The following is a 26,935-nucleotide window of genomic DNA, read 5'->3' on the forward strand; positions in this document are numbered from 1 at the left end:
TGTTTCTGTCAGAACCTGACCTTAGAGAGCCTTTTTATTTCTCTATTTGGTTAGGTCAGGGTGTGATTTGGTTGGGCATTCTAGTTTTCTATTTCTTTGTTGGCCGGGTATGATTCCCAATTAGAGGCAGCTGTCTATCATTGTGTCTGGGCAGCCTGTTTTCCATCCTGTTGTGGGATCTTGTCTTTGTATAGTTGCTGTTTAGCACAACAGAGCTTTACGTTCATTTATATTTTGTTGTTTTTTGGTGTTCATTTAATAAAGTACGATGAACACTTTCTACGCTGCGCTTTGGTCTCATTCAATTGACGATGGATGTAACAGTTTCCTAGCCTCAGAGCAGTGGGCAGCTGGGAGGTGGTGCTCTTATTCTCCATGGACTTTACAGTGTCCCAGAACCTTTTTGAGTTTGTACTACAGGATGCAAATTTCTGTTTGAAAAAGCTAGCCTTAGCTTTTCTAACTGCCTGTGTGTATTTGTTCCTAACTTCCTTGAAAAGTTGCATATCATGGGGGCTATTTGATGCTAATGCAGAACGCCACAGGATGTTTTTGTGCTGGTCAAGGGCAGACAGGTCTGGAGTGAACCAAGGACTATATCTGTTTCTAGTTCTTTTTAAATTGAATGGTGCATGCTTATTTAAGATGGTGAGGAAGGCGCTTTTAAAGAAAACCAGGCATCCTCTAGTGACAGGATGAGGTCAATGTCATTCCAGGATACCCTGGAATGGGATATGCTTAACACCCCGGCAGTCCTACACACTGCTATGCTTTGGGGTTGTACCTGGTAGGTTCATTGATATTTTGTGTGAGATTGAGGGCATCAAGCTTAGATTGTAGGATGGCCGGGGTGTTAAGCATGTCCCAGTTTAGGTCACCTAGTAGCACGAGCTCAGAAGATAGATGGGGGGCAATCAATTCACATATGGTGTTGAGGGCACACCTGGGGGGCAGAGGGTGGTCTATAAAATGGGTAAAATATAAAAAAATAATAATAAATAAATACATCTGATTGTGATCATTTGTGTTGATCTGCATGATATCACAAGCTGAAGAGAAGCTCTTCATCCTCAGCTTCAGCAACTCTCTCTCTCTCTCTGCCATTTTGGCATTCTGCCACTTGTCTCTATCCTAGCTGCTGCACACGCCAGCTTTTCTGGACATTTCTAGTTCCGGCTGGCTCCCTGATGTCAATATCCATGTTAGAATAAATCATTCCTAAATGAAGAGGATCTAAATCTTCTTTGAGGTTTGCGATAGCCAACATCCCAAGGTGGAATGTGTTGTCCACCAGAAAACACCCCTGCGGTGGTAGTAACCCGAGCATTCTAATCTCCCACCCCCGCCATCCCCGCAGATGGACCCTGCCTGGAATGTTGCAGAGCACCATGGAATCCCCGTGGGTTAAGGGAACAGGCTATTTTTAGGCGGGGGAGCATGAGTCCTGGAAGAGGAATCCAAGATGGCCGCCCATCTGGACCACACTGACTGCTGACATACTATCGACAAACCTAAGAAAAAATGCCTGCCTGTGTGTGTGGGGGGGGGGGGGGGGGCTAGATGGCAGGGCCCCATGGTCTTTAGTGGTTCATAGCTCAGATTGTTCTCTGGCTGTGGGAGAGCGGCACTGTGGGTTTGTGTTGGTCAGCGACGGAGCAGAGTGAGAGCAAGGTGATTGATGAGCAGGTCATCTGTGGCCCAGGCCTACACTGCCTGAACATCCATTCGCTGGGGTCTGGAGAAAGAGAGGTAGAGAAAAAGGAGAGAGGGAGAGAAAGAGAGAGAGTTATGGGATGGGCACACAGAGTGGAGGCTCTTCATAGCACATTGTATTCTTTGTGTGTCAAGAGCACTCCTTCAGTGGTTGAGTTCTCTTCATAGTGTATCTGCTTTAGGCCTAAACTGCTACTGTACCCCTTACATGAGATGCTGCCCCCTATAGGAACATCTGGTTAACAAATCATCTTGGACCCCTCCATCACCCCAAGCCTTATTTATTGTCCTGACAGGAAGTGAACGACACAGGATCCCCTCAACAGGTGCGTGCCAGGAGCAGTGCATGCTGGTCCCGGCTGAGTGAGTGAGTGCGAGAGAGAGAGACAGACCCCCATTTCCTCCAATAGAATAGTCTCGGCTGGACCATGGCTGTGCCACATGGTTACAATCAACTCAGGCCCTTTTGAAGTGCCCCAGACCATTTTATAAGGACACATGACTGCACTTCCCCCAAATTCTTGGCCTTATTGGAAGCAGCAAACTCACATGCTGAACACTGGTAGCTTAAACTACACTAAGAAAGACTTCTGCTTCTCATTGACAAACAGCGGGATTCTAATGTGTCAGATTGTTAGAATATCGTCATAGAGATGAATATCTTCGATATTTGGATTATATTTTATGCCTGTTGTACTTTCATGAAAGAGATGGATTCCTCCATAAAATGCAATTGATCTGGTCATCTGGAAATCTGGATTTTAATATAAAGCAGATTTTAGGGTCACTCTGCTTGGCCATAACCTTATTCAAAGACAATGAATTTGGAACATGAAATATGAGAAACCAGCACCACACCTCCAGCCTTGTGGGAGGTGAAAATCTCTGTTTCTTTGTAAATTCATGAGGACTTGTTTGTCTCTGTCACGTTCGTCGTAACGATGAGACCGAGGCGCAGCGTGATTAGAATACATTCTTATTAACCGAAAACACGAAAAAAAAAAAACAACCGTGACGCTATAAACAACTAGTGCTGACATGCAACTACACATAGACAATAACCCACAAACTATCCAAGGCATATGGCTACCTAAATATGGTCCCCAATCAGAGACAACGATAAACAGCTGCCTCTGATTGAGAACCAATCTAGGCAACCATAGACATACAAACACCTAGATCAGGAAAAAACCCCATAAACATACAAAAACCCTAGACAGGACAAAAACACCTATGCCCCCCTCGTCACACCCTGACCTAACCAAAATAATAAAGAAAACAAAGATAACTCAAGTCAGGGCGTGACAGTCTCAGACAACACACTCACCTCTCCCTGTTTTTTAACCACTCTTCCGCTTACTCTATAAAACATCATTTTTTATGTGTTTTTTACCTCACCAGATGCCCTTTAAACATTCCCAGAATCAGAATTCATTGCCCCACCTCCAAGTCTGGATCTTCCAGATATGACCGAGAGTCCCGCGACCTCCAGGGGTTAATAAACGGTGTTGAAGGTGTATTTTACTGTCTTCAGTTGTCATTTACCATTTCCAGAGTTACCTACAGCCCACAGACAGAGCACTACAGGTTGTACAGTGCCTAACATGCCTTTGGGTTGCGTCCCAAATGGCACCCTAATCCCTGTGTCGTGCACTACGCACTACTTTGGACCAGAGCCCTATGGGACCTGGTCAAAAGTAGTGCATCACATAGGGATTAGGGTGCCATTTGGGACTAATGCTCTATCTAATTTGGGCCTAAGTGGATGCTAAACATGGACATTTCTCAAGTTCCCAACGGGAGTGTTGGCAGACGAAGAATGGAGAGGATAAACTCCAAAGTGAATGGATGAATGAATTAATGAATGGATGGATGGACACTGAAGCTGAAACTGGTTCTTGGGTAAACACTAGTGCATTTGCTCTGCCTAGCTGAATGCCATTGTTTTGTTTGTCTTTGAATCCATTTTGACAAACTCCCCTTCTTTTCAACTCCAATTATGGTAACCATGGTGTCCAAAACAGAACCGGTTCAACGAACACAGACGTGTTTGAGAGAGAGAGAGAGAGAGAGAGAGAGAGAGAGAGAGAGAGAGAGAGAGAGAGAGAGAGAGAGAGAGAGAGAGGCAGGGGAGAGAGAGAGAGAGAGAGAGAGAGAGAAAGGCAGGGAGAGAGAGAGATAGACAGGGAGAGAGAGAGATAGACAGGGAGACAGAGACAGATGCAGAGAGGGAGAGAGAGAGAGAGGCAGGGAGAGAGAGAAAGAGAGAGAGAGAGAGAGACAGAGAGAGAGAGAGAGAGAGACAATAAAGCCCCTTGAATTGAATTGAATTGAATTGAGAGAGAGACAGAGAGACAGAGGAAGTAGAGGAAGTTATCAGGTTGGTGTCTGTGTTTGTCACTAGAAGACTAATTGATGAGTTGTAGTTTTTACATGATACAATTTACATAATAAATCTGATTGTGATCATTTGTGTTGATCTGCATGATATAACAAGCTGAAGTAGGCTGAAGAGAAGCTCTTTATCCTCAGTGAAAGCAACACTCCCCCTCTCTCTCTCTCTCTCTCTCTCTCTCTCTCTCTCTCTCTCTGTCTCACTCTCTCTCTCTCATCTCACTCTCTCTCCCTCTCTCTCCCTCTCCCTCTCCCTCTCCCTCTCTCTCTCTCCTATCTCTCTCTCTGTCTCTCTCTCTCTCTCTCTCTCTCACTCTCTCTCTGTCTCTCTCTCTCTCTCTGTCTCTCTCTGTCTCTCTCTCACTCTCTCTCTCTCTCTCTCTCTCTCTCTCTCTGACACTTGATGTACTGATTATCTGGTCATATCTTCCCCCCTACACATACTGGGCATATTTAGAACAGTGCATACCATGTGCAGGCCTTCGATCTATTTGAAGATTCCAACATGCTTTTGTAATCAGTGCGTGTGTGTTTGTGTGTGTGCGTGTGTGCGTGTGTGTTTGTGCGCGTGTGTGTGCGTGTGTGTGCGTGTGTGTGTGCGTGTGTGCGTGTGTGTTTGTGCGCGTGTGTGTTTGTGTGTGTGCGCGTGTGTGCGTACGGGTGCATTTGTATGAGTATGCAAATGTGCATTTGTTTTTTTATGAGTCATGAATGTTTTTGGTTTTTGACTGAGCGTGTGTGTTTCTACACGTGACTCTCCAAATGCATGTGTGTGTGTGTGCGTGTGCGTGTGTGTGTGTTCTATGCATATGCACAGAACATACCCATCTCATCTCTCTGTGTCTCTCTGTGTGTTTCAGTATTTCACCAGCAGGCTGTCCACAGCCCTCTGGAGCAGGGGAAGCAGGGGAAGCAGGGCAGCGGCGGCAGCAGCTCTGTCCCCTGTCAGAACTGTGGCAAGGCCTGCAAGGGAGAGGTGCTGCGCGTGCAGAATAAACACTTCCACATTAAGTGCTTCGTCTGCAAAGGTAAGTTCAACCTTGACCCCTAACCCCTGACCTCTTATGGTCTAGTCACTACATCTCACCAGATACAGGGACACTAGCTACTGGATTTCCTCTATGGCAATGGACACACACACACACACGCACACACACGCACACGCACGCACGCACGCACGCACGCACACACACACACACACACACACACACACACACACACACAGGGTATTGCAGGTGTAACGTGCTGTACAGGTCAGGTCACCTTGCTACCATATCTCCTTCACCAGAACACTACCATATCTCCTTCACCAGAACACTACCATATCTCCTTCACCAGAACACTACCATATCTCCTTCACCAGAACACTACCATATCTCCTTCACCAGAACACTACCATATCTCCTTCACCAGAACACTACCATATCTCCTTCACCAGAACACTACCATATCTCCTTCACCAGAACACTACCATATCTCCTTCACCAGAACACTACCATATCTCCTTCACCAGAACACTACCATATCTCCGTCACCAGAACACTACCATATCTCCTTCACCAGAACACTACCATATCTCCTTCGCCAGAACACTACCATATCTCCTTCACCAGAACACTACCATATCTCCTTCACCAGAACACTACCATATCTCCTTCACCAGAACACTACCATATCTCCATCACCAGAACACTACCATATCTCCATCACCAGAACACTACCATATCTCCTTCACCAGAACACTACCATATCTCCTTCACCAGAACACTACCATATCTCCATCACCAGAACACTACCATATCTCCTTCACAAGAACACTACCATATCTCCTTCACCAGAACACTACCATATCTCCTTCACCAGAACACTACCATAGGAAACAGGGCAGATGGGGCAGGTCAAAGCAATCATAGACCAGCAGGGTCTGGGCTTCCTGTTTTGTCTCTTTAGTGTGTGTGTGTGTGCATGTGCGTGTGCGTGTGTGTGTGTGTGAGTGGCTGAAGAGCCGGGTGCTGTGATCTCATATTCAGCCCATCCCCTCCCTCCTGCTGTTCTCCTCCTCTATCTGTCACCTCCATTGCGCTCTGTAAGGCCGCTGTCTTTTACCAGGGGCTTGTATGTTGTTATGAACACAGGCAGTGTTGCTAGGAAACGACAAGGGTCAGGACAATGTTGGGCGCTTCCTGCATTTTATCGCGTTTATTCTTACATCAGTGTGTAACGCCACTGGACACCGCCCGGGCATTCATCCTCTCCTCTAGGAACGAGGGAGGAGGGAACAGGGCATTCATCCTCTCCTCTAGGAACGAGGGAGGAGGGAACAGGGCATTCATCCTCTCCTCTAGGAACGAGGGAGGAGAGAGCAGGGCATTCATCCTCTCCTCTAGGAACGAGGGAGGAGAGAGCAGGGCATTCATCCTCTCCTCTAGGAACGAGGGAGGAGAGAGCAGGGCATTCATCAGAGATTATCCTCTCCATATTGAAGTGTTTATCCCTTTCTGTGTGGTTTTGTGATTCATAGGGAGCCATTAAGTCTGTCCCAAGGGGCATTCTGCTGAGTGTGATGATTATGCACTAACTAATGATTCTGACACCAGCAGATTTGACATACTTTTCTTTGGGATTTGAATACAGTGTTTAATACTCCCCTACTTTTTATGTCGGTTTATGCCTGAAATACAGTATGTATACATGTCTTATGTATTTGCCAATGTGGTTTCCAATAGGAAACGCATGTCATGTTCCCCCAGGTCTGAGGAGTGTGAGGAGGTGGGTTAATTAGGAAGTGTGAGGCTAGTTAACAAAATGTCAGACATTTATAAACGGGGCTATTAATACCCCTTAGACTGAACACTGACAGAGGAGAGGCACCGTTGGGGGTCTTTCCACACCCTAACCCCTAACCCAACCCCCCAGAGTCTCTATAGGGTATACAGGGACGGAACCTACCTCGCCCACCCCCCTTGACAGCAAGTCTTATTTTGGCCTTCCCAGAATTCCACAGCAGGAATGCAATTTCCATCGAGTTGTCCGATTTATACTGCCAGAATTTGTCATGTATCATAAGGGATGATGGGGGCCCATTTTGACAAAAACACTTCCAGATGTGGACTGACTGGACGACAGAGCTTGAGGTAAAAGTTACTCTGAAGTCCAGATCTAGGAATACAGTAGGTGACCCTACCTCCAATCCATTAGATGGATAAAAAGATATCTGACCCTGTGTCAGTCAGTAGTCAGAAACAACTTCCTACCTCAGTCTTTGGCCGACAGCGACAGGGTTGGCTGTATCATAAAAACATCCAACCTTCCTCATGATCTGGAAGAGAATCAACCATATCAAGTATAACCTCCCTGTCTTCTTATCACCAATTAGAGCGAGTATGGGTGTTAGCCAGGCGGCTAACGGTGCCAGTTCTGAAGGGGAAACCACAAGCGTTTCGTTAGCTAGTTGCAATTAGCGCTATGCTACACAAGGGTGTTCATTTAATGTAACCCCCTCAGTGGCTCTGGTCGTCTGATAGCATCAGCGCTAACGTAAAACAGAACCTCAGGTATAGCCCTGTGCTATGTAATCATGCTGCTTTTCGCAAACGAATTAACGATTATGCTCGGAATGCTATCGAGTGTTGCTAATTAGCAACATGCTATGGTGGTGTTTTTGTTGATGTTTGACCTCCATAGTGTCCACTTATGTCTGAATTTCTGACACCAGATGAACTAGTTAGTTAGTGAATCAAGCACAGTATGTCCAAAATGAAAGATACACTGAGATCGTTTTCTGGCAGAACATTGAGCAGATGTTTATCCTTGCCCTGTTTTTGCACTCATGGAGAATGATAACATCACATAAGCATTTTCACACAAGGGAGAATTGACTACTGCCAGCAGAACTGTGGACACGCCCAATCTCACAATACAAGCTAAGAGGCATATGAACTTCATGCACACAGATGGGAAAATGCATAGAGTATATGCTGCAAGATGAAGGGAAACAACTGTTAGCGATATCAGCTATCAGTGTCATTATTAACCTATCAAAATAGGTTCCTTCATAGAAGTGTTGGGGTTGGACAGTAAATATACACTAATAACCATGTGCCGGGGTCTATTTGACAGTCTGGGGGCCTTTGGGGGGACAGACAATAGCAGCTGTTTTAGATGTTCTCAACGGGGTGTTGTCTCTTGGCCTCTCTCTGTTCTCTCGTTCTTGAACCAGAACCTTCGTAGCTCGAGGGCTTTTTTTCGTCACTCAGGGATGGGATAGTGACCTCACCCCACGCACACACACACCACCAACGCCCACCCCTGTACCCTGTAGCCCAGGAGCAGGTCCACTAGGGGTCTAGTGTATGTTCCAGAGTTAGATTGGAATGGAATGTAGTCATAGCTAGGGATATGGTTGTTTAGGATATACTGTAACTAGGGATAGTACAGTAGATATGGTTGGTTAGGATATACTGTATCTAGGGATAGTACAGTAGATATGGTTGTTTAGGATATACTGTAACTAGGGATAGTACAGTAGATATGGTTGGTTAGGATGTATCTAGGGATAGTACAGTAGATATGGTTGTTTAGGATATACTGTATCTAGGGATAGTACAGTAGATATGGTTGTTGGGTAGGGCCAGGATATACTGTATCTAGGGATAGTACAGTAGATATGGTTGTTTAGGATATACTGTAACTAGGGATAGTACAGTAGATATGGTTGTTTAGGATATACTGTAACTAGGGATAGTACAGTAGATATGGTTGGTTAGGATATACTGTAACTAGGGATAGTACAGTAGATATGGTTGGTTAGGATATACTGTAACTAGGGATAGTACAGTAGATATGGTTGGTTAGGATATACTGTAACTAGGGATAGTACAGTAGATATGGTTGGTTAGGATGTATCTAGGGATAGTACAGTAGATATGGTTGGTTAGGATATACTGTAACTAGGGATAGTACAGTAGATATGGTTGGTTAGGATGTATCTAGGGATAGTACAGTAGATATGGTTGGTTAGGATATACTGTAACTAGGGATAGTACAGTAGATATGGTTGGTTAGGATGTATCTAGGGATAGTACAGTAGATATGGTTGTTTAGGATATACTGTATCTAGGGATAGTACAGTAGATATGGTTGGTTAGGATGTATCTAGGGATAGTACAGTAGATATGGTTGGTTAGGATGTATCTAGGGATAGTACAGTAGATATGGTTGTTTAGGATATACTGTATCTAGGGATAGTACAGTAGATATGGTTGGTTAGGATGTATCTAGGGATAGTACAGTAGATATGGTTGGTTAGGATGTATCTAGGGATAGTACAGTAGATGTGGTTGTTTAGGATATACTGTATCTAGGGATAGTACAGTAGATATGGTTGGTTAGGATGTATCTAGGGATAGTACAGTAGATATGGTTGGTTAGGATGTATCTAGGGATAGTACAGTAGATATGGTTGTTTAGGATATACTGTATCTAGGGATAGTACAGTAGATATGGTTGCTTAGGATGTATCTAGGGATAGTACAGTAGATATGGTTGTTTAGGATATACTGTATCTAGGGATAGTACAGTAGATATGGTTGGTTAGGATATACTGTATCTAGGGATAGTACAGTAGATATGGTTGGTTAGGATATACTGTATCTAGGGATAGTACAGTAGATATGGTTGTTTAGGATATACTGTAACTAGGGATAGTACAGTAGATATGGTTGGTTAGGATATACTGTATCTAGGGATAGTACAGTAGATATGGTTGTTTAGGATATACTGTATCTAGGGATAGTACAGTAGATATGGTTGGTTAGGATGTATCTAGGGATAGTACAGTAGATATGGTTGGTTAGGATGTATCTAGGGATAGTACAGTAGATATGGCTGTTGGGTAGGGCCAGGATATACTGTATCTAGGGATAGTACAGTAGATATGGTTGGTTAGGATATACTGTAACTAGGGATAGTACAGTAGATATGGTTGTTTAGGATATACTGTAACTAGGGATAGTACAGTAGATATGGTTGGTTAGGATATACTGTATCTAGGGATATTACAGTAGATATGGTTGGTTAGGATGTAACTAGGGATAGTACAGTAGATATGGTTGGTTAGGATATACTGTAACTAGGGATAGTACAGTAGATATGGTTGTTTAGGATATACTGTAACTAGGGATAGTACAGTAGATATGGTTGGTTAGGATATACTGTATCTAGGGATAGTACAGTAGATATGGTTGTTTAGGATGTATCTAGGGATAGTACAGTAGATATGGTTGTTTAGGATATACTGTAACTAGGGATAGTACAGTAGATGTGGTTGTTTAGGATATACTGTATCTAGGGATAGTACAGTAGATATGGTTGTTTAGGATGTATCTAGGGATAGTACAGTAGATATGGTTGTTTAGGATATACTGTAACTAGGGATAGTACAGTAGATATGGTTGGTTAGGATATACTGTATCTAGGGATAGTACAGTAGATATGGTTGGTTAGGATATACTGTAACTAGGGATAGTACAGTAGATATGGTTGGTTAGGATGTATCTAGGGATAGTACAGTAGATATGGTTGGTTAAGATATACTGTATCTAGGGATAGTACAGTAGATATGGTTGGTTAGGATATACTGTATCTAGGGATAGTACAGTAGATATGGTTGTTTAGGATATACTGTAACTAGGGATAGTACAGTAGATATGGTTGTTTAGGATATACTGTATCTAGGGATAGTACAGTAGATATGGTTGTTTAGGATATACTGTAACTAGGGATAGTACAGTAGATATGGTTGGTTAGGATGTATCTAGGGATAGTACAGTAGATATGGTTGGTTAGGATATACTGTATCTAGGGATAGTACAGTAGATATGGTTGCTTAGGATGTATCTAGGGATAGTACAGTAGATATGGTTGGTTAAGATATACTGTATCTAGGGATAGTACAGTAGATATGGTTGTTTAGGATATACTGTATCTAGGGATAGTACAGTAGATATGGTTGCTTAGGATGTATCTAGGGATAGTACAGTAGATATGGTTGTTTAGGATATACTGTATCTAGGGATAGTACAGTAGATATGGTTGCTTAGGATGTATCTAGGGATAGTACAGTAGATATGGTTGGTTAGGATATACTGTAACTAGGGATAGTACAGTAGATATGGTTGTTTAGGATATACTATATCTAGGGATAGTACAGTAGATATGGTTGGTTAGGATATACTATATCTAGGGATAGTACAGTAGATATGGTTGGTTAGGATGTATCTAGGGATAGTACAGTAGATATGGTTGGTTAGGATGTATCTAGGGATAGTACAGTAGATATGGTTGGTTAGGATGTATCTAGGGATAGTACAGTAGATATGGTTGGTTAGGATGTATCTAGGGATAGTACAGTAGATATGGTTGGTTAGGATATACTATATCTAGGGATAGTACAGTAGATATGGCTGTTGGGTAGGGCCAGGATATACTGTATCTAGGGATAGTACAGTAGATATGGTTGGTTAGGATGTATCTAGGGATAGTACAGTAGATATGGTTGCTTAGGATATACTATATCTAGGGATAGTACAGTAGATATGGTTGTTTAGGATATACTGTATCTAGGGATAGTACAGTAGATATGGTTGGTTAGGATATACTGTATCTAGGGATAGTACAGTAGATATGGTTGTTTAGGATATACTGTATCTAGGGATAGTACAGTAGATATGGTTGGTTAGGATATACTGTATCTAGGGATAGTACAGTAGATATGGTTGGTTAGGATGTATCTAGGGATAGTACAGTAGATATGGTTGGTTAGGATGTATCTAGGGATAGTACAGTAGATATGGTTGGTTAGGATGTATCTAGGGATAGTACAGTAGATATGGCTGTTGGGTAGGGCCAGGATATACTGTATCTAGGGATAGTACAGTAGATATGGTTGGTTAGGATATACTGTAACTAGGGATAGTACAGTAGATATGGTTGTTTAGGATATACTGTAACTAGGGATAGTACAGTAGATATGGTTGGTTAGGATATACTGTATCTAGGGATATTACAGTAGATATGGTTGGTTAGGATGTAACTAGGGATAGTACAGTAGATATGGTTGGTTAGGATATACTGTAACTAGGGATAGTACAGTAGATATGGTTGTTTAGGATATACTGTATCTAGGGATAGTACAGTAGATATGGTTGGTTAGGATATACTGTAACTAGGGATAGTACAGTAGATATGGTTGGTTAGGATATACTGTATCTAGGGATAGTACAGTAGATGTGGTTGTTTAGGATATACTGTATCTAGGGATAGTACAGTAGATATGGTTGTTTAGGATGTATCTAGGGATAGTACAGTAGATATGGTTGTTTAGGATATACTGTAACTAGGGATAGTACAGTAGATGTGGTTGTTTAGGATATACTGTATCTAGGGATAGTACAGTAGATATGGTTGTTTAGGATGTATCTAGGGATAGTACAGTAGATATGGTTGTTTAGGATATACTGTAACTAGGGATAGTACAGTAGATATGGTTGGTTAGGATATACTGTATCTAGGGATAGTACAGTAGATATGGTTGGTTAGGATATACTGTAACTAGGGATAGTACAGTAGATATGGTTGGTTAGGATGTATCTAGGGATAGTACAGTAGATATGGTTGGTTAAGATATACTGTATCTAGGGATAGTACAGTAGATATGGTTGGTTAGGATATACTGTATCTAGGGATAGTACAGTAGATATGGTTGTTTAGGATATACTGTAACTAGGGATAGTACAGTAGATATGGTTGTTTAGGATATACTGTATCTAGGGATAGTACAGTAGATATGGTTGTTTAGGATATACTGTAACTAGGGATAGTACAGTAGATATGGTTGGTTAGGATGTATCTAGGGATAGTACAGTAGATATGGTTGGTTAGGATATACTGTATCTAGGGATAGTACAGTAGATATGGTTGCTTAGGATGTATCTAGGGATAGTACAGTAGATATGGTTGGTTAAGATATACTGTATCTAGGGATAGTACAGTAGATATGGTTGTTTAGGATATACTGTATCTAGGGATAGTACAGTAGATATGGTTGCTTAGGATGTATCTAGGGATAGTACAGTAGATATGGTTGTTTAGGATATACTGTATCTAGGGATAGTACAGTAGATATGGTTGCTTAGGATGTATCTAGGGATAGTACAGTAGATATGGTTGGTTAGGATATACTGTAACTAGGGATAGTACAGTAGATATGGTTGTTTAGGATATACTATATCTAGGGATAGTACAGTAGATATGGTTGGTTAGGATATACTATATCTAGGGATAGTACAGTAGATATGGTTGGTTAGGATGTATCTAGGGATAGTACAGTAGATATGGTTGGTTAGGATGTATCTAGGGATAGTACAGTAGATATGGTTGGTTAGGATGTATCTAGGGATAGTACAGTAGATATGGTTGGTTAGGATGTATCTAGGGATAGTACAGTAGATATGGTTGGTTAGGATATACTATATCTAGGGATAGTACAGTAGATATGGCTGTTGGGTAGGGCCAGGATATACTGTATCTAGGGATAGTACAGTAGATATGGTTGGTTAGGATGTATCTAGGGATAGTACAGTAGATATGGTTGCTTAGGATATACTATATCTAGGGATAGTACAGTAGATATGGTTGCTTAGGATGTATCTAGGGATAGTACAGTAGATATGGTTGCTTAGGATGTATCTAGGGATATTACAGTAGATATGGTTGCTTAGGATGTATCTAGGGATAGTGCAGTAGATATGGTTGGTTAGGATATACTGTATCTAGGGATAGTACAGTAGATATGGTTGGTTAGGATGTATCTAGGGATAGTACAGTAGATATGGCTGTTGGGTAGGGCCAGGATATTCTGTATCTAGGGATAGTACAGTAGATATGGTTGGTTAGGATATACTGTAACTAGGGATAGTACAGTAGATATGGTTGTTTAGGATATACTGTATCTAGGGATAGTACAGTAGATATGGTTGGTTAGGATATACTGTATCTAGGGATATTACAGTAGATATGGTTGGTTAGGATGTAACTAGGGATAGTACAGTAGATATGGTTGGTTAGGATATACTGTAACTAGGGATAGTACAGTAGATATGGTTGTTTAGGATATACTGTATCTAGGGATAGTACAGTAGATATGGTTGGTTAGGATATACTGTATCTAGGGATAGTACAGTAGATATGGTTGTTTAGGATATACTGTAACTAGGGATAGTACAGTAGATATGGTTGTTTAGGATATACTGTATCTAGGGATAGTACAGTAGATATGGTTGTTTAGGATATACTGTATCTAGGGATAGTACAGTAGATATGGTTGTTTAGGATGTATCTAGGGATAGTACAGTAGATATGGTTGGTTAGGATATACTGTAACTAGGGATAGTACAGTAGATATGGTTGTTTAGGATATACTGTATCTAGGGATAGTACAGTAGATATGGTTGTTTAGGATATACTGTATCTAGGGATAGTACAGTAGATATGGTTGTTTAGGATGTATCTAGGGATAGTACAGTAGATATGGTTGTTTAGGATATACTGTAACTAGGGATAGTACAGTAGATGTGGTTGGTTAGGATGTATCTAGGGATAGTACAGTAGATATGGTTGGTTAGGATATACTGTATCTAGGGATATTACAGTAGATATGGTTGGTTAGGATGTAACTAGGGATAGTACAGTAGATATGGTTGGTTAGGATATACTGTAACTAGGGATAGTACAGTAGATATGGTTGTTTAGGATATACTGTATCTAGGGATAGTACAGTAGATATGGTTGGTTAGGATATACTGTATCTAGGGATAGTACAGTAGATGTGGTTGTTTAGGATATACTGTATCTAGGGATAGTACAGTAGATATGGTTGTTTAGGATGTATCTAGGGATAGTACAGTAGATATGGTTGTTTAGGATATACTGTATCTAGGGATAGTACAGTAGATGTGGTTGGTTAGGATGTATCTAGGGATAGTACAGTAGATATGGTTGGTTAGGATATACTGTATCTAGGGATATTACAGTAGATATGGTTGGTTAGGATGTAACTAGGGATAGTACAGTAGATATGGTTGGTTAGGATATACTGTAACTAGGGATAGTACAGTAGATATGGTTGTTTAGGATATACTGTATCTAGGGATAGTACAGTAGATATGGTTGGTTAGGATATACTGTATCTAGGGATAGTACAGTAGATATGGTTGTTTAGGATATACTGTAACTAGGGATAGTACAGTAGATATGGTTGGTTAGGATATACTGTATCTAGGGATAGTACAGTAGATATGGTTGGTTAGGATGTATCTAGGGATAGTACAGTAGATATGGTTGGTTAGGATGTAACTAGGGATAGTACAGTAGATATGGTTGTTTAGGATATACTGTATCTAGGGATAGTACAGTAGATATGGTTGGTTAGGATATACTGTAACTAGGGATAGTACAGTAGATATGGTTGGTTAGGATATACTGTAACTAGGGATAGTACAGTAGATATGGTTGTTTAGGATATACTGTATCTAGGGATAGTACAGTAGATATGGTTGGTTAGGATGTATCTAGGGATAGTACAGTAGATATGGTTGGTTAGGATGTATCTAGGGATAGTACAGTAGATATGGCTGTTGGGTAGGGCCAGGATATACTGTATCTAGGGATAGTACAGTAGATATGGTTGGTTAGGATATACTGTAACTAGGGATAGTACAGTAGATATGGTTGGTTAGGATATACTGTATCTAGGGATATTACAGTAGATATGGTTGGTTAGGATGTAACTAGGGATAGTACAGTAGATATGGTTGGTTAGGATATACTGTAACTAGGGATAGTACAGTAGATATGGTTGTTTAGGATATACTGTATCTAGGGATAGTACAGTAGATATGGTTGGTTAGGATATACTGTATCTAGGGATAGTACAGTAGATGTGGTTGTTTAGGATATACTGTATCTAGGGATAGTACAGTAGATATGGTTGTTTAGGATGTATCTAGGGATAGTACAGTAGATATGGTTGTTTAGGATATACTGTAACTAGGGATAGTACAGTAGATGTGGTTGTTTAGGATATACTGTATCTAGGGATAGTACAGTAGATATGGTTGTTTAGGATGTATCTAGGGATAGTACAGTAGATATGGTTGTTTAGGATATACTGTAACTAGGGATAGTACAGTAGATATGGTTGGTTAGGATATACTGTATCTAGGGATAGTACAGTAGATATGGTTGGTTAGGATATACTGTAACTAGGGATAGTACAGTAGATATGGTTGGTTAGGATGTATCTAGGGATAGTACAGTAGATATGGTTGGTTAAGATATACTGTATCTAGGGATAGTACAGTAGATATGGTTGGTTAGGATATACTGTATCTAGGGATAGTACAGTAGATATGGTTGTTTAGGATATACTGTAACTAGGGATAGTACAGTAGATATGGTTGTTTAGGATATACTGTATCTAGGGATAGTACAGTAGATATGGTTGTTTAGGATATACTGTAACTAGGGATAGTACAGTAGATATGGTTGGTTAGGATGTATCTAGGGATAGTACAGTAGATATGGTTGGTTAGGATATACTGTATCTAGGGATAGTACAGTAGATATGGTTGCTTAGGATGTATCTAGGGATAGTACAGTAGATATGGTTGGTTAAGATATACTGTATCTAGGGATAGTACAGTAGATATGGTTGTTTAGGATATACTGTATCTAGGGATAGTACAGTAGATATGGTTGCTTAGGATGTATCTAGGGATAGTACAGTAGATATGGTTGTTTAGGATATACTGTATCTAGGGATAGTACAGTAGATATGGTTGCTTAGGATGTATCTAGGGATAGTACAGTAGATATGGTTGGTTAGGATATACTGTAACTAGGGATAGTACAGTAGATATGGTTGTTTAGGATATACTATATCTAGGGATAGTACAGTAGATATGGTTGGTTAGGATATACTATATCTAGGGATAGTACAGTAGATATGGTTGGTTAGGATGTATCTAGGGATAGTACAGTAGATATGGTTGGTTAGGATGTATCTAGGGATAGTACAGTAGATATGGTTGGTTAGGATGTATCTAGGGATAGTACAGTAGATATGGTTGGTTAGGATGTATCTAGGGATAGTACAGTAGATATGGTTGGTTAGGATATACTATATCTAGGGATAGTACAGTAGATATGGCTGTTGGGTAGGGCCAGGATATACTGTATCTAGGGATAGTACAGTAGATATGGTTGGTTAGGATGTATCTAGGGATAGTACAGTAGATATGGTTGCTTAGGATATACTATATCTAGGGATAGTACAGTAGATATGGTTGCTTAGGATGTATCTAGGGATAGTACAGTAGATATGGTTGCTTAGGATGTATCTAGGGATATTACAGTAGATATGGTTGCTTAGGATGTATCTAGGGATAGTGCAGTAGATATGGTTGGTTAGGATATACTGTATCTAGGGATAGTACAGTAGATATGGTTGGTTAGGATGTATCTAGGGATAGTACAGTAGATATGGCTGTTGGGTAGGGCCAGGATATACTGTATCTAGGGATAGTACAGTAGATATGGTTGGTTAGGATATACTGTAACTAGGGATAGTGCAGTAGATATGGTTGGTTAGGATATACTGTATCTAGGGATAGTACAGTAGATATGGTTGGTTAGGATATACTGTATCTAGGGATATTACAGTAGATATGGTTGGTTAGGATGTAACTAGGGATAGTACAGTAGATATGGTTGGTTAGGATATACTGTAACTAGGGATAGTACAGTAGATATGGTTGTTTAGGATATACTGTATCTAGGGATAGTACAGTAGATATGGTTGGTTAGGATATACTGTATCTAGGGATAGTACAGTAGATATGGTTGTTTAGGATATACTGTAACTAGGGATAGTACAGTAGATATGGTTGTTTAGGATATACTGTATCTAGGGATAGTACAGTAGATATGGTTGTTTAGGATATACTGTATCTAGGGATAGTACAGTAGATATGGTTGTTTAGGATGTATCTAGGGATAGTACAGTAGATATGGTTGGTTAGGATATACTGTAACTAGGGATAGTACAGTAGATATGGTTGGTTAGGATATACTGTATCTAGGGATAGTACAGTAGATATGGTTGTTTAGGATATACTGTATCTAGGGATAGTACAGTAGATATGGTTGTTTAGGATATACTGTATCTAGGGATAGTACAGTAGATATGGTTGTTTAGGATGTATCTAGGGATAGTACAGTAGATATGGTTGTTTAGGATATACTGTAACTAGGGATAGTACAGTAGATGTGGTTGGTTAGGATGTATCTAGGGATAGTACAGTAGATATGGTTGGTTAGGATATACTGTATCTAGGGATATTACAGTAGATATGGTTGGTTAGGATGTAACTAGGGATAGTACAGTAGATATGGTTGGTTAGGATATACTGTAACTAGGGATAGTACAGTAGATATGGTTGGTTAGGATGTATCTAGGGATAGTACAGTAGATATGGTTGTTTAGGATATACTGTATCTAGGGATAGTACAGTAGATATGGTTGGTTAGGATATACTGTATCTAGGGATAGTACAGTAGATGTGGTTGTTTAGGATATACTGTATCTAGGGATAGTACAGTAGATATGGTTGGTTAGGATGTATCTAGGGATAGTACAGTAGATATGGTTGTTTAGGATATACTGTATCTAGGGATAGTACAGTAGATATGGTTGTTTAGGATGTATCTAGGGATAGTACAGTATATATGGTTGTTTAGGATATACTGTATCTAGGGATAGTACAGTAGATGTGGTTGGTTAGGATGTATCTAGGGATAGTACAGTAGATATGGTTGGTTAGGATATACTGTATCTAGGGATATTACAGTAGATATGGTTGGTTAGGATGTAACTAGGGATAGTACAGTAGATATGGTTGGTTAGGATATACTGTATCTAGGGATAGTACAGTAGATATGGTTGGTTAGGATATACTGTAACTAGGGATAGTACAGTAGATATGGTTGTTTAGGATATACTGTATCTAGGGATAGTACAGTAGATATGGTTGTTTAGGATATACTGTATCTAGGGATAGTACAGTAGATATGGTTGTTTAGGATGTATCTAGGGATAGTACAGTAGATATGGTTGTTTAGGATATACTGTAACTAGGGATAGTACAGTAGATGTGGTTGGTTAGGATGTATCTAGGGATAGTACAGTAGATATGGTTGGTTAGGATATACTGTATCTAGGGATATTACAGTAGATATGGTTGGTTAGGATGTAACTAGGGATAGTACAGTAGATATGGTTGGTTAGGATATACTGTAACTAGGGATAGTACAGTAGATATGGTTGTTTAGGATATACTGTATCTAGGGATAGTACAGTAGATATGGTTGGTTAGGATATACTGTATCTAGGGATAGTACAGTAGATGTGGTTGTTTAGGATATACTGTATCTAGGGATAGTACAGTAGATATGGTTGGTTAGGATGTATCTAGGGATAGTACAGTAGATATGGTTGTTTAGGATATACTGTATCTAGGGATAGTACAGTAGATATGGTTGTTTAGGATGTATCTAGGGATAGTACAGTAGATATGGTTGTTTAGGATATACTGTATCTAGGGATAGTACAGTAGATGTGGTTGGTTAGGATGTATCTAGGGATAGTACAGTAGATATGGTTGGTTAGGATATACTGTAACTAGGGATAGTACAGTAGATATGGTTGTTTAGGATATACTGTAACTAGGGATAGTACAGTAGATATGGTTGTTTAGGATATACTGTATCTAGGGATAGTACAGTAGATATGGTTGGTTAGGATATACTGTATCTAGGGATAGTACAGTAGATATGGTTGTTTAGGATGTATCTAGGGATAGTACAGTAGATATGGTTGTTTAGGATATACTGTAACTAGGGATAGTACAGTAGATATGGTTGGTTAGGATATACTGTATCTAGGGATAGTACAGTAGATATGGTTGGTTAGGATATACTGTAACTAGGGATAGTACAGTAGATATGGTTGTTTAGGATATACTGTATCTAGGGATAGTACAGTAGATATGGTTGCTTAGGATGTATCTAGGGATAGTACAGTAGATATGGTTGGTTAAGATATACTGTATCTAGGGATAGTACAGTAGATATGGTTGGTTAGGATATACTGTATCTAGGGATAGTACAGTAGATATGGTTGCTTAGGATGTATCTAGGGATAGTACAGTAGATATGGTTGTTTAGGATATACTGTATCTAGGGATAGTACAGTAGATATGGTTGCTTAGGATGTATCTAGGGATAGTACAGTAGATATGGTTGGTTAGGATATACTGTAACTAGGGATAGTACAGTAGATATGGTTGTTTAGGATATACTATATCTAGGGATAGTACAGTAGATATGGTTGGTTAGGATATACTATATCTAGGGATAGTACAGTAGATATGGTTGGTTAGGATGTATCTAGGGATAGTACAGTAGATATGGTTGGTTAGGATGTATCTAGGGATAGTACAGTAGATATGGTTGGTTAGGATGTATCTAGGGATAGTACAGTAGATATGGTTGGTTAGGATGTATCTAGGGATAGTACAGTAGATATGGTTGGTTAGGATATACTATATCTAGGGATAGTACAGTAGATATGGCTGTTGGGTAGGGCCAGGATATACTGTATCTAGGGATAGTACAGTAGATATGGTTGGTTAGGATGTATCTAGGGATAGTACAGTAGATATGGTTGCTTAGGATATACTATATCTAGGGATAGTACAGTAGATATGGTTGCTTAGGATGTATCTAGGGATAGTACAGTAGATATGGTTGCTTAGGATGTATCTAGGGATATTACAGTAGATATGGTTGCTTAGGATGTATCTAGGGATAGTGCAGTAGATATGGTTGGTTAGGATATACTGTATCTAGGGATAGTACAGTAGATATGGTTGCTTAGGATGTATCTAGGGATAGTACAGTAGATATGGCTGTTGGGTAGGGCCAGGATATAGCTATCTGCATTTCCCTGGTCAGGACAAATTAGGAACCCTAATTCCCCATGTTGTAGACACACTCCAAGTTCTCTCATGTCCTGTGTCAGGGTCTGTGAATGGAGAGAATGGAGGAACGTAATAGAAAACCTTGGATATTTAGATGTAGACTTGTGTAATGGACAGCAGATAGGCCCTGGCCAGCTTGCCTTTCCTACATTGTCTTATTAGAAGTCTGCTAGCAATTTAGATCTATTTCTCATATCAGAATGATCGACCGTGGACCCAATTATCAACCGTATACTCTCCACCCCACTCCTTTAGGCGTCCAAATGACTGCCAGCTGGCATTCTATTCTGTCAAGGACCTACATGTACTGTATAATCAATCTTAAGACTACCCAGACACACATTCTGTAAAATACACAGGGCGTTTAACAGGGGCCTGCCGACAAGGTCACACGCGCATAGCGGCCAACACTTTGCAGAAAGCACATATATATTTCATAGCAGCAGCGTCTATGACTCTGTACTACTCTGTATATATCCCTGTATATAGCCCTGTATATAGCCCTGTATATAGCCCTGTATATAGCCCTGTATATAGCCCTGTATATAGCCCTGTATATATCCCTGTATATAGCCCTGTATATAGCCCTGTATATAGCCCTGTATATAGCCCTGTAAATAGCCCCGTATATAGCCCCGTAAATAGCCCCGTATATAGCCCCGTATATAGCTCCGTATATAGCCCCGTATATAGCCCCGTATATAGCCCCGTATATAGCCTTGTATATAGCCCTGTATATAGCCTTGTATATAGCCCTGTATATAGCCCTGTATATAGCCCTGTATATAGCCTTGTATATAGCCTTGTATATAGCCCTGTATATAGCTGCTCTGTAATTCTATTTTTTGGTATTTTTCTCAAAACTGCATTGTTATTTTAGGGCTTGTAAGTAAGCGTTTTACTGTAAGGTAGTTATGTTCGGCACATGTGACAAATAAAATGTAATTTATTTTTATATAGAGTCACTCGGCGTCTGGAAGACTGAATGGGTTTAACCGGAGCTGCGGTGCCCATTGTAATTCTCCACTGCAAGAACAGAATAGGGAATTAGATTAGTCCCAAAGGACATCTAAATGACAGGCTAATTGAATGTCGATATGTCACGCAGCATCCTGTGCTGCTGTTCAGGGGTCTGAAGGGTTCATTTGGGTGTACAGACGCAGGCGTGAGTGTAACAGGACTCTCCAACCATGGGATTGTATGCACAGACCCCGTCCCATTCCTTTATCGTTGTGGTGCTCAGGTGTGTGTGTGTGTGTGTGTGTGTGTGTGTGTGTGTGTGTGTGTGTGTGTGTGTGTGTGTGTGTGTGTGTGTGTGTGTGTGTGTGTGTGTGTGTGTGTGTGTGTGCGTGTGTGTGTATGTTATTCAAGTGTGTGTATTAATAGTTGTAGAGGACTCGAGTCAAAACAGACATATTCACAAATCATCTCGGAGTAGCAGTGCTGATCTAGGATCAGTTTGCCTTTTAGATCGTAATGTATCAGATTATATGGACGGGGGGGGGGGGCGACCTGATTCTAGATCATCTTTGTGATTACAGGCCCTGATATGGACAAGTACAGGATTAAACTAGTTGGAGGTTGAAGGACAAAAGTTTTTCATCCTGTCAGTCCTGTCTTATGCATCCCAAGTTCGCTGCTAAGTATTAAATGAATGCTCCCCAGCTATCTGCACTGACTCTATCTTGCACTGACCCTACGCACAAGCACTAGACTATATATTTACACCATATATACACTCAGCCAGTACATTGACACTCCCACACACTTTCACATACACTACATATGCACACACACACACACATACATAACGGCCATCGATAAAAGACAGTACTGTGCAGCCGTCTTCATTGACCTTGCCAAGGCTTTCAACTCTGTCAATCACCATATTCTTATCGGCAGACTCAGTAGCCTTGGTTTTTCTGATGACTGCCTTGCCTGGTTCACCAACTACTTTGCAGACAGAGTGCAGTGTGTCAAATCGGAGGGCATGCTGTCCGGTCCTCTGGCAGTCTCTTTGGGGGTGCCACAGGGTTCAATTCTCGGGCCGACTCTTTTCTCTGTATATATCAATGATGTTGCTCTTGCTGCAGGCGATTCACTGATCCACCTCTACGCAGACGACACCATTCTATATACTTCCGGCCCGTCCTTGGACACTGTGCTATCTAACCTCCAAACAAGCTTCAATGCCATACAACACTCCTTCCGTGGCCTCCAACTGCTCTTAAACGCTAGTAAAACCAAATACATGCTTTTCAACCGTTCGCTGCCTGCACCCGCACGCCTGACTAGTATCACCACCCTGGATGGTTCTGACCTTGAATATGTGGACATCTATAAGTACCTAGGTGTCTGGCTAGACTGTAAACTCTCCTTCCAGACTCATATCAAACATCTCCAATCGAAAATCAAATCTAGAGTCGGCTTTCTATTCCGCAACAAAGCCTCCTTCACTCACGCCGCCAAACTTACCCTAGTAAAACTGACTATCCTACCGATCCTCGACTTCGGCGACATCATCTACAAAATAGCTTCCAACACTCTACTCAGCAAACTGGATGCAGTTTATCACAGTGCCATCCGTTTTGTCACTAAAGCACCTTACCACCCATCACTGCGACTTTTATGCTCTAGTCGGCTGGCCCTCGCTACATATTCGTCGCCAGACCCACTGGTTCCAGGTCATCTACAAGTCCATGCTAGGTAAAGCTCCGCCTTATCTCAGTTCACTGGTCATGATGGCAACACCCACCCGTAGCACGCGCTCCAGCAGGTGTATCTCACTGATCATCCCTAAAACCAACACCTCATTTGGCCGCCTTTCGTTCCAGTTCTCTGCTGCCTGTGACTGGAACGAATTGCAAAAATCGCTGAAGTTGGAGACTTTTATCTCCCTCACCAACTTCAAACATCTGCTATCTGAGCAGCTAACCGATCGCTACAGCTGTACATTGTCTTATCGGTAAATAGCCCACCCAATTTTACCTACCTCATCCCCATACTGTTTTTATTTATTTACTTTTCTGCTCTTTTGCACACCAATATCTCTACCTATACATGACCATCTGATTAGTTATCACTCAAGTGTTAATCTGCAAAATTGTAATTATTTGCCTACATCCTCATGCCTTTTGCACACAATGTATATAGACATTTTTTTCTACTGTGTTATTGACTTGTTTATTGTTTACTCCATGTGTAACTCTGTGTTGTCTGTTCACACTGCTATGCTTTATCTTGGCCAGGTCGCAGTTGCAAATGAGAACTTGTTCTCAACTAGCCTACTTGGTTAAATAAAGTTAAATAAAAAATGTAAAAATAAACACACACACATGCATACCGACAAACACACATACATACAAACACACATACATAGACACACACACTACCTGTCTTCATGTACATATCTACCTCAAATACCTCTTACATCTGCACATCGATCTGGTACTGGTACTCCCTGAATATAGCTCCACATTGATCTGGTACTGGTACTCCCTGTATATAGCTCCACATTGATCTGGTACTGGTACTCCCTTTATATAGCTCCACATTGATCTGGCACTGGTACTCCCTGTATATAGCTCCACATTGATCTGGTACTGGTACTCCCTGTATATAGCTCCACATTGATCTGGCACTGGTACTCCCTTTATATAGCTCCACATTGATCTGGTACTGGTACTCCCTGAATATAGCTCCACATTGATCTGGTACTCCCTGTATATAGCTCCACATTGATCTGGTACTGGTACTCCCTGTATATAGCTCCACATTGATCTGGTACTGGTACTCCCTTTATATAAACCTCAGCAAAAAAGAAATGTCCTCTCACTGTCAACTGTGTTTATTTTCAGCAAACTTAACATGTGTAAATATTTTTTATGAACATAAGATTCAACAACTGAGACATGACCTGAACAAGTTCCACTGATACGTGACTAACAGAAATGGAATAATGTGTCCCTGAACAAGGGGGGGTCAAAATCAAAAGTAACCGTCAGTATCTGGTGTGGCCACCAGCTGCATTAAGTACTGCAGTGCATCTCCTCCTCGTGTACTGCACCATATTTGCCAGTTCTGGCTGTGAGATGTTACCCCACCCTTCCACCAAGGTACCAAGTCCCCGGACATTTCTGGGGGGGAATGGTCCTATCCCTCACCCTCCGATCCATCAGGTCTCAGACGTGCTCAATGGGATTGAGATCCGGGCTCTTCACTGGCCATGACGGAACACTGACATTCCTGTCTTGCAGGAAATCACTCACAGAACGAGCAGTATGGCTGGTGGCATTGTAATGCTGGAGGGTCATGTCAGGATGAGCCTGCAGGAAGGATACCACATGGGGGAGGAGGATGTCTTCCCTGTAACGCACAGCGTTGAGAATGCATGCAATGATAACAAGCTTAGTCTGATGATGCTGTGACACACCGCCCCAGACCATGACGGACCCTCCACCTCCAAATCGATTGGCTCCAGAGTACAGGCCTCGGTGTAGCGTTCATTCCTTCTACGATAAACGTGAATCCGACCATCACCCCTGGTGAGACAAAACCATGACTTGTCAGTGAAGAGCACCTTTTTGCAAGTCCTGTCTGGTCCAGCGACGGTGGGTTTGTGCCCATAGGCAACGTTGTTGCCGGTGATGTCTGGTGAGGACCTGCCTTACAACAGGCCTACAAGCCCTCAGTCCAGCCTCTCTCAGCCTATTGCGGACAGTCTGAGCACTGATGGAGGGATTGTGCGTTCCTGGTGTAACTCGGGTAGTTGTTCGATTTCCTGTACTTGTCCCGCAGGTGTGATGTTCGGATGTACCGATCCTGTTCAGGTCTTGTTACACGTGGTCTGCCACTGCGAGGAAGATCATCTGTCCGTCCTGTCTCCCTGTAGCGCTGTCTTAGGCATCTCACAGTACGGACATTGCTATTTATTTCCCTGGCCACATCTACAGTCCTCATGCCTCCTTGCAGCATCCCTAAGGCACGTTCGCGCAGATGAGCAGGGACCCTGGGCATCTTTCTTTAGATGTTTTTCAGAGTCAGTAGAAATGCCTCTTTAGTGTACATAGTTTTCATAACTGTGACCTTAATTGCCTACCCTCTGTAAGCTGTTAGTGTCTTAACGACCGTTCCACAGGTGCATGTTCATTAATTGTTTATGGTTCATTGAACAAGCATTGGGAAACAGTGTTTAAACCCTTTACAATGAAGATCTGTAAAGTTATTTGGATTTTTACGAATTATCTTTGAAAGACAGGGTCCTGAAAAAGGGACGTTTCTTTTTTTGCTGAGATTAGCTGCGTTCTTGTGTATTGTATTTTATTCCTATTCTCGTTGGGAAGGACTCGTAAGGCTACACCAGTTGTATTCGGTGCATGTGGCAAATATTATCTCCCTGTGAATGACCTTGAAGCAACAGAGAATCATCGTCAATCAATCAGCCCATAGACATGATACAATAGAGAGAGAGAGGGTTCTTAAGTCTTCTCTCAGCAGGAAATGGAACAATTAGCTGAAGAAAAGCATCTGCTCAATGGCTTATTATATTCTTGTTATTCTTATAATTATTGTATTATTATTGTCTGTGTAGTGTAAATCCTGTATGGTTCTTGAGTCTATGTTACTGTATTTGTCAGTCCAGCAGTGGGTCGCTACTTCCTACAGACAATCCT

The 26,935-nt window shown here is 41.3% G+C and overlaps 1 protein-coding gene across 1 annotated transcript in view; it reads left to right on the forward strand.

Annotated features, from left to right (window-relative positions):
* The window catches only part of ablim2 (actin binding LIM protein family, member 2), a 109,128-nt gene that overhangs the window by 13,825 nt on the left and 68,368 nt on the right, over positions 1–26,935 (forward strand). Inside the window, exon 2 of the mRNA XM_064940745.1 lies at positions 4,968–5,135. Coding sequence (XP_064796817.1) covers positions 4,968–5,135 — 168 coding nt within the window. The remainder of the gene's footprint in view (positions 1–4,967; positions 5,136–26,935) is intronic.

The sequence above is a fragment of the Oncorhynchus masou genome, chromosome 27 (assembly GCF_036934945.1).
Source record: "Oncorhynchus masou masou isolate Uvic2021 chromosome 27, UVic_Omas_1.1, whole genome shotgun sequence".
NCBI lineage: Eukaryota > Metazoa > Chordata > Actinopteri > Salmoniformes > Salmonidae > Oncorhynchus > Oncorhynchus masou.